This window comes from Triticum aestivum, chromosome 2A (assembly GCF_018294505.1).
Source record: "Triticum aestivum cultivar Chinese Spring chromosome 2A, IWGSC CS RefSeq v2.1, whole genome shotgun sequence".
Taxonomy (NCBI): domain Eukaryota; kingdom Viridiplantae; phylum Streptophyta; class Magnoliopsida; order Poales; family Poaceae; genus Triticum; species Triticum aestivum.
The window spans coordinates 461,374,264-461,384,459 of record NC_057797.1 but is presented as its reverse complement, the minus strand read 5'-3'; the positions used below and the strand labels follow the sequence as shown (position 1 = coordinate 461,384,459).

The 10,196-nt window shown below is 46.0% G+C and overlaps 1 protein-coding gene across 1 annotated transcript; it reads left to right on the top strand.

The window, feature by feature from the left end:
* The first annotated feature begins 1,168 nt into the window (after window positions 1-1,168).
* Window positions 1,169-1,731, top strand: LOC123185404 (uncharacterized). The gene has a single exon (XM_044597285.1). It carries the CDS (start codon window positions 1,169-1,171, stop codon window positions 1,490-1,492), a length of 324 nt encoding a protein of 107 aa, XP_044453220.1. The 3' UTR covers window positions 1,493-1,731.
* Window positions 1,732-10,196: the final 8,465 nt, after the last annotated feature.

The window sequence follows — 10,196 nt, the reverse complement described above, 5'->3', positions numbered from 1 at the left end:
TGATTGTAACCAGGTCATCTAAGGCTGGTCACAATGGGGAGGAACTTAAGAATAACATCAAACACTCCAATACAACTTTGCTTATGTGTCACATATTTAATGAAGAGAGAGGTGCTTGTGGTACTAATTAGCTAAGTTATGGAAACATCACACACTTCAAGAAATAATGAGTCTATAACCTAATAAATACATTGTTGCATGACATTATATAGATCTTCCTGCCCACTGTAGAGGTAGTAATATAGTTTAGGAAAGTGTGTGTAAGTTACTAGACTATATTCTTGCCCATTGTGACCACCCTAAAAACACTTCCAGCAGTCTCGGCTTCACTGCACAGGTCAATAAATCCATAGGCCCGCTTTCAGGTATAACTTTGCTGTATATCCAATGTATCTATCTCGCGAAAAATGATTCAGTCATTTAATGGCTCGATCTGGGGAGAGTAACGGCCGGGTAAGATTTCAGTGGGTGGAGCACTTATGTGCTACAAATCCGTGTCCTTATGGTTCCTCCAGACTCTATTCTGAATGTAATTGCGGATGAAACTCTGGACTTTAATACTTCCTCTTTTTTTTTAGTTTGCATATAAGATTTAGTCAAAGTCAAACTATGTAAAATTTGACTAACTTTATAGGAGAAAATATCAATATTCATACTATGAAATCAATATTATTATATGCATCATGAAATTAATTTTCATAATATATAACTTTAGTTTTATAGATGTTGATATTTTTTGCTAAAAAGTTGGTCAAACTTTACAACGCTTAACTTTGACCAAACTTATATGCAGACTAAAAAACAGAGGGAGTACTTAAATAAAGTGGAGTGTTTACCCTTAAAAAACCCTTTACGATGCACGCCCGATGCTCGACTGTGCAGTTCCGCAAATTATATGTGGGATGTCGTAAATTGAATCAGTTTTCGTTATCTCCTAGACCGGTTGGAAGAGAAGGTTCCAAAAGTGTGTCTGCCCCATAATTTGCAGTGAAAATTGGTTAGCTGATGATCTGTTTCAGGTATCTTTGGACCAAAAGTTGCACCAATAAATCGAGCCTGCTGGATCCAGTCGGGGAGACGGGTGTGCCACACTGCACAACTACCATTCATTTATATAAGCTGTGCTCCCATTTATAAGTCCGTGGTCGTAGCGGGGTTCGCAGGAAATATGGACAGAGATCAGGCGCGCGTCTCTCTGCTTGTAGTTGGAGTGCTGCTCACCGGCACTGTGATTGCAGTGCTCGCAGCCAGTCCAGCCGCCGGCGACACCAGTGCTGAGCCTGGGCTAGCCGGCAGCATGGGCACCGCCTACAGAGTCGACGCGGCTACGGCGCCGCAGAAGCTCACACCGGTGGTGCACCGTCGCGTGCTCGCCAGCCTCGGCAACTCGGTCTTCGACCCTAACAGGCCGGCATGCACCGGGCAGTGCGGGGGCGCGGGGCAGCCGTACACCGGCCGGGGATGCGTGCGTGCGTACCAGTGCCGCGGCTAGCGCTAAGTTAGCACCGCATCTGACAAGACGCACCGACGCAAGCTCACTCGATGGCATGCCGTCAAACTTGTACGCGTCCCGAATAGTACGTGCATAAACCCCTTGGTAGTTGTTATAGTACTAGTTGATTGGCCGTAACTCGTAAGTGATTGATCCTTGTACGTGATAAATTTGTTATTGTTGCTTGGTGTAAAATGTTCTCATGTCTAATGCTAGATTATACGTTATTCCTAGCCAGCGGCGCACTTGAGTTTTCTCCAAAATGCGTGCATATATTTACACAACTTCTTAAATGAACAATATCATTACGACGTCCTAAGAATATACTAGTAGATGGTGTGCATTTGACAGCAATGCAGTTGATTTAGGAAATGGTTTATTTTCAACCGGCTGATAGCAGCGACGCGTGAGTCGCCTTGTCCTAGCGACGCGTGTCCCACATGGACCCGGCATCGCACACGGCTTATCCGCTCCTTCAAATCCCAATCTTCTTTTGCCGACGCAGGAACAACAAGCCTCCATCGGCCACTGGTCTGTCGTCACCAACGGCAGCCACCGCTGCAGGAGCCAACCAATCCTGCTGCAGGCAGCAGGCACCACCACCTGTTGCAATCGCTCCACTTGCTTCTCTTCTTTTCTTCTAGACGCAAGCACAACAACGCTTTCCAAACCCAGTATGTGGCTCAGCTGAGGCCTCCGATTTTAGATGTTAGGCTTTGGTGCGATGTCTGTTTGGTATTAGACTCGAACTATCGGCACCCCTTCATCAAGTGAATAGAAGTAGTGACAGTTGTTGCTAAGATGGTGGGGTGACTTCAGACTACCCGATGTACTACTTTGTAAGGTTGTTGTGAATAATTAATAAAATGGTTGCATGCATCGCCCAGATGCAGAGGCCGGGGGTAATCCTCGTTTAAAAAAAAGCACAATAGCGCTGCGACCCATGATCTAGCTGCCGGCCAGGCACGTTGCAATGCGATTCTCGCCACAGCGGCGGAGCTGCAATGCGGCAAGCGGCATGCGACCCGTGGAGCCAGAGCCGTTGGCGCTGCGTTGGAGTTCCATCGGGGCTGCGATGGAGCTCGGCCGGAGTTGCAATGGAGTTTCGCCGAAGCCGACGACACTGTGTTGGAGCTCTGTCAGGGTTGCAATGGAGCTCGACCGGAGTTGCCATGAAGCGTCGCCGGAGCCGTTGGTGCCGCATTGGAGCTCCACCGGGGCTGCAACGAACCTTTGCTGAAGGTGCAATGCAACTTCGCCGGAGCGTCGGTGCTGAGTCGGAGCTCCACCGGAGCTACAATGGAGCTTGCCTGACGCCATCAGTGATGCGTTGGAGCTCCGTTGCGGCTACAATGGCGTTGCGTTAAAGCTGTCGTGCTCACTGCTGCCAAGGCGCTGCTGTGATCCAACGAGAACCAACGCACTAATCCAATGGCTGAATAGACCGACGATTTCTCTAAAGAAAAATCATCCGGCTGATTCGTTGCAGCCTCGTTGATTTAATCGTGTTTCTGGTGTCAGCTTTAATTGCATCTATCAGGGTTCCAATTCCACTTTTTCAACCGTTTCATGTGTTTCAATTGCGTTGTCTCAACCGTGTACGTGTCTCAAGTGCACCGTTTACTAGTTAACAAACTCGTAAATGCTTGCCTTTTCTTTCCTCCTTCATAAAAAAACATCTCAGACTTCCCTCCCTCCTCTTCCCGTCCGTCAGCGCCGCTGCTGGTCCGTTTCACATCCGATGGCCTTTGGGCCATGAACGTTCGGAGGATCTCGGCCCCACACTGGCGGGAGGGACCCCGTTCTCGTTTCTGTTAGTTTTAGCATCTTGGTTGGGGCTGTGTGGCGGTGGCGATGTCCCTCAATAAGAATAGTGTCTCCCATGTTCTATCTTCGTCCCGATGGTGCGTCTAGCTTCGCTGGAGAGCATGTGCAGGTGTGTCTTCGTTGGATCTCATGGGATTCGGTCGGTGCTGGTCTCCGGTGGATCTGTTTGGATCCGGTCTTCGTTCGTCTTCGTTTGGCTATTTATAGGTTTCATCCTTCCGATCTGCAACTTTCTTCATCGGTGAAGATTATTGCTCTGGTTCGCTGGTCCTATGGGGGCTTAGCTCGATGACTTCCTGATTGTCTAGTACAACAAGGTTTACTGGCTTCGGCGAGGGAGAGGTGATGATGGCGATGGGCCTTCGGCTCGCCCTAGTGCTTGTAGTCGTCGTTAGGTGGTCCACGGATCTGATTGTAATTTTTATTACCTCGAGTGTTCTTTGTACTCTCATGATTGAAGATGAATAGATTAGAAGTTTCTTGGAAAAGAAAATTGTCAAATGTTTACCTTGAAGTCGCACCCTTACGTAATAGTATCACACACGACGTGGAATTCACAGGAAGTAGTGCAATGTGTGCAGCTATCATCTTTCATAAGCGCCTAATTTTTGTGATGATGAAAGTAGAGGGTTTATTCTATATCATTAATTAGATTGTACTGACTTGTCCAACCATCCATTAGATATAATCTATGGCTTAGATTAGGGAATCATTCAGCACTCAACTACCCCATTACACAACTGTACCAACACCAAGTTTTACATGCAACATCTATAACCTTTCGAAATTAGCATCATAGACGGTACATAGACAGATAAGCAGAAGGCGAATATTGAGCCTTCATTGATGCTGAAGGTCTTTGCAACTTTAGGCAAGTGCCTGTGGATGATTGACCGTCCATCATTCGTCCTCTTCAGAAACACTTCAATATTGAACAATGAATGTTGTATGAATATCTTCCTCGCCTCTTGGCCATATAGGTGGTTTGAGAGGTAATCATCAGTGAACTGCTTTGGAAAGGCCTGAAAACAAGGATGTGCATAAATATTTTCTCTATATTGAAAATGGGGCAAAGGCATAAAAAAAGCAAGGTATAATAGTTAGTACCATCATGTAGTGAACCGATGTCTTCTTCATTGTGCAGACAAAATCTTGTTGTTTCTTGTTGCTAATTTCTTCATCCTAACAATCTTTCTGAGTTTTTTGACTTGACTGATATTCATGGACAACTCATTTCCCCATATGCGAAAAGGGTCGAACAATGGGTCAAAACCTCTGACAGCAGGACCTACATGTGCAAGACCAAATTGTTAAAAACCTAAATATTAGAATGGTTCCTGCAATTGCACAATAATATGCTATTAGACAAAGGACCATGCATGTGCAAACCTCGATTGTAAGCCTCAGTGCTTCCCATTGTGTAACACCCATGATGCGGCTATATCTCCCATGTGTCGGAGCACGACTTAGAGGCATAACCGCATAGTAGGCATGTCGCAAGAGGGGTAATCTTTACACATCCCATGTACTGAATAAGAAAGGGATAAAGAGTTGGCTTACAATCGCCACTTCACACAATACATAAATATAGCATTACATCATCCAGAATACAATCAAGGTCCGACTATGGAATCAAATAAAGAAAGACAACCCCAATTGCATAGATCCCCGATCGACCCGACTGGGCTCCACTGCTGATCAACTGGCAAACGAAACAACACAATGAACATGAACTTCATCGAGCTCCCACGTGAGCTGGGTTACGTCACCTGCACAGGTATCATCGGCATCTGCAACTGTTTGGAAGTATCTGTGAGTCACGAGGACTTAGCAATCTCACACCCGCGAGATCAAGACTATTTAAGCTTATGGGTAGGAGAAGGTAGTGAGGTGGAGCTGCAGCACTAAGCATATATGGTTGCTAACATATGCAAATAAGAGCGAGAAGAGAAGCAAAGCACGGTCGTGAACTAGAAGTGATCAAGAAGTGATCTTGAAACTACTTACGTTCAAGCATAACACAAGAACCGTGTTCACTTCTCGGACTCCGCCGAGAAGAGACCATCACGGCTACACACGCGGTTGATGCATTTTAATTAAGTTAAGTGTCAAGTTCTCCACAACCGCATATTAACAAATTCCCATCTGCCCATAACCGCGGGCACGTCTTTTGAAAGTTCAAAACCCTGCAGGGGTGTCCCAACTTAGCCCATCACAAGGTATCACGGTCAACGAAGGATATTCCTTCTGCCAGGAAGACCCGATCAGACTCGGAATCCCGGTTACAAGACATTTCAACAATGTTAAAACAAGACCAGCAAGACCGCCTGATGCGCCGACATCCTAATAGGAGCTGCACATATCTTGTTCTCAGGGCAACACCAGATGAGCGCTCCGTACAACTAAAACCAACCCTCAAGTTTCCCCGAGGTGGCGCTGCAAAGGACTCTAGTTCGGACCAACACTTAGACAAGCACTGGCCTCGGGAGGGCTTAAAATAAAGATGACCCTTGAGAGAGCGACTCCCAAGGGAAAAGTAGGTGGTGGTGAGGAAAATGGTAAAACTAAGGTTGGGCCTTGCTGGAGGAGTTTTATTCAAGGCGAACTGTCAAGGGGTCCCCATAACACCCAACCGTGTAAGGAACGCAAAATCAAGGAACATAACACCGGTATGATGGAAACTAGGGCGGCAAGAGTGGAACAAAACACCAGGCATAAGGCCAAGCCTTCCACCCTTTACCAAGTATATAGATGCATTAAATAATATAAGAGATATTTTGATATCCCAACAATAACCATGTTCCAACATGGAACAAAATTCAACTTCACCTGCAACTAGCAACGCTATAAGAAGGGCTGAGCAAAGCGGTAACATAGCCAAACAACGGTTTGCTAGGAAAGGTGGGTTAGAGGCTTGACATGACAATATGAGAGGCATGATATAGCAAGTGGTAGGTATCGCGGCATAGCAATAGAACGAGAAACTAGCAAGCAAAGATAGAAGTGATTTTGAGGGTATGGTCATCTTGTCTGAGACCCCGCAAGGAAGAAGAACGAGTCCATGAAGAAGACAAGCGGACGAAGTCAAACGAATCCTCACAAACGTGACGTTATCAGAACCAATCCGAAGAAGCAACACCGGAAAGAAGCACACAACATAGTAAACAACCATCACATAAGCATGGCATGATGCACAACCAAGCATGATGCATGTACGGTTTAATGAGGCATGGCATGGCAAAGTGCACAAACAATACTACAAGTTAAGTGGAGCTCAATATGCAACGAGTTGCATATTGCTGGACACCACATTTGATTATTTAGTTCAATCTCGTTTATGTACCCAACAATATTAAATGTTCTTAAACATGGCAAGGGTTGGAGCAAATGAAAGCCACCTATCTAGGCAAGTTTAAATGAGGCCGGAACAACAAACAACAAGTCCGGAAACTCCTCATGAGCATATTTTTGGATTAGGTACTGTTCTGCCCTAAACCATATTTTAGAGTTGTTAAACATGCAAAGTAAATCCACCATGTTAAACTAGGCATTTTTCTACCCCATCTACATATAAAGTTTGTTAAGTTTGGAGCTACGGTTATTTAGTTATGAAATAAAGCATTTGAACATGGCATAGGAGAAAATTTAGCCAAACAACATTTTAAGCATTTTATACATGCATGAAAGTGGCATATTATGAAACTAGATGAAATTCTAGTCATATTTCATATATAAAACATTTTAATCTGATGCACGGTTTATGAGTTATGAAATGTATGAAGCTTAGGGGGTTTCCTGTAAAACAGGTAAATCACTGATTATTAGACATATTCGTAGAACAGGGAAAAAACGTGACACGGGCCAAATCCACTAGAACTGGGCCAGACTAGTGAGCCCTGGATCTGGGACTGCTCACCAAGTGGCCATGGGCCGTTCGTTGTAGAGGTGGGAGCTGCAAAAGGTGAGGAGAGGTGGGCCTAGGCGAGGCCGGCCCAGTCGCAGTCAACGGGCGCAGAGGCCACGCGCGGGCGTTGACGAGAGAACAAAGCGGATCGGGCGCTTCTCGTCCTATTGCTCGAAGCAGAGGAAGAGGCGGCGGTGGCGCGGGACTTGGCAAGGCGACGGTGGACTTGGGTATCTCCGGCAAGGCGAGGTCTGGCGGGAGTCACGGGCTTCAGGTCCAACTCTGGGACGAGCTGCAGGAGGTCGGCACGGCTGGGCGCTGCACTTGCCGACGCGGACGACAGAAACACGGCGGCGCTGGCATTTGACGACGATAGACGGCAAGCGCACGCGGTGCGGAAACCCCATGCGGTTCGAGGACTGGAGAAGGTCTTGACCGGCGTTGAAGTTTTGGCCAGTCGATGGTTTGAAGACAGCGACTCCATGGTCTCCTGTTCAAACATGCAGTGCAAGAGGGAGCGAGAGATGAGACGGGGAAAGAAGAAGAGAAATAAGGAGGTAGCGCGAGGGGGGAGTCCGGTCTGGCGGCAGTTGCTGTTGTACCATCGAGGCCACCGGCGGGTGGTGGAGCTTGGGGTCGAGGCGCTCGGGATCTCAGCGGCCAGACCGAGCGAGGGCGAGGGAGCTGCGGCCGAGAGGCATGGACGAGCGTTGGGGCATTGGGGAGCCTCCTGGGCCGTCGGATCCGCGATCTAGCGGTCCAAATCGAGTGGGAGGTGGCTTCGTTGGTTGGTGGAGTGGATCTGAAAACAAGGAACAAAGGTGATTGGCTCGGTGGGGAACACGAGGAGGAGACAATGGGCTAGCGGCGGTGGAGGGATGGGACAAGTGCCTAGAAGTTAGGGTTTGGACTAGAAATGGACTATATAAAGGAAAAGGGAGGGGAGTTTTGATCATCCGATCAAAATCAGACGGTCGAGATAAAAAGGTTAGGAGAGTCCAACAAGGAAAACAGAGATGTTTTGTAGATGTTTGGGGATGATCCGGACCCAACAGTGACGACTGCCCGGGTCGGGTTTGGGACAACTTTTGGACGCGCCCGAGGGGTCAATGCACCGCGCAAGGAGGGGTCAGGCTGGGCCTAGGTGGACTGTGTAGACGGTCTAGGGAGGAAAGAGAGGGAAAGCCCGGCAACAGTTTTCGGAGACCCAAAACGTCCGACGATTGACCGACTATAATGCCGCTATAGTTAATCGATGGGGCGTCAAACAGACTCCGAATGCGATGAAACTTGGCAGGCGACCTACTGACAACAAAACAACACCGCATGCCAACTTCCAGCCCATTCCGAGAACATTTTCCGGCCACTTATAAAATACTATTTCGGACATGCCACGGCGCGTGCAAGTGTGGTTGGGCTCTGAACGGACAACGGACGGAACTGGGGGAACCCGGACGGATGCAAGTTTTGAAAAACATGCAGATGCAATGCGGATGATGACAAGGCAAGATGCAACACGCAAGCGAATGACATGGCAACACCAACGAATAACTAGAAGACACCTGGCGCAACGGTCTCGGGGCGTCACACATTGTTTCCCTGAAACACATATAAGGTAGTTAGTCATTAGGTTAAATAAGGGTTCGCATGCTATCAGTAAAATATGTTGATGAAAAATAAGCACGTTGCAGATTCATCAGATTAATTCAAGCCACATGGAAAACCCATTTATCAAAACCAAGCATGATTAAGAATTAGGAAATATAGCATTTGTATATGTTTTTCATGTATTAAGTGTAGCCAAATTCGATTTATTCCTCACATGCACAATAATACAAAATTCTACCCATGACAATTGGACATCACATTGCAGAATTGAACAAAGCAGTTAACTAAACACCACAACAAATGAACCAAACATTAACTGAGCACCACATTGCACAATATAACATACTCCTAATAGAAGATTAGACAGTTAACCAAACCAAGCATGCTTAACAACTTGGAAATATATAAATTGTATTTGTTTCTCATGTATTTAGTATAGCCAAATTCAATTTATTCCTCACATGGTATACAATAACATAATGCACCCACAACAATTGAACATCACATTGCAGAATTGAACCAAACAGTTATCTAAACACCACAACAAATGAACCAAACGTTAACTGAGCACCACATTGCACAATATAACATACTTTTAATAGAAGATCAGACTGTTAACCAAACCAAGCATGCTTAACAACTTGGAAATATAGCAATTGTATTTGTTTCTTATGTATTTACCATAGCCAAATTCGATTTATTTCTCACATGGTATACAATAACATAATGCACCCACAACAATTGAACATCACATTGCAGAACTGAACCAAACAACTAACTAAACACCACAACAAATGAACCAAACGTTAAGTGAGCACCACATTGCATAATGTATAACATACTAGAAGATCAGAGAGTTAACCAAACCAAGCATGCTTGACAACTTGGAAATATAGCAATTGTATTTGTTTCTCATGTATTTTGTAAAGAAAAGTTCAAATTATTTCTCACATGGAAGACAATACAAAATTGCACCCTAAAGAATTGAACATCACATTCGCAGAATTGAACCAAACAGTTAATAAGTGAGCACCACATTGCACGACATATAGAACATATACACTAGAGCAACATATTGCATGGTAAAAGTAGATAGCATAATTCACTAGAATTTGTTAAGGAAAGATAGTAGCTAGCAAACTGAACATGGGTCCTTATAGTGAGACAATAAGACAAGCTACTCCTCATTGTCGGAGATATCATTGACGATTGGCTCCTTGGACATGGAAGAGGGCGAGGTCTCCGCATCATGGGTGCCCACGAACTGTCGTTTAAAGAAGACAACCATGCCGCGTCGTCGGTGCGCGAGGCGTCGACGGTGGCCTCGACAGCGAGGTGCTCCTCCAAGATCTGGGGGTCGGCACG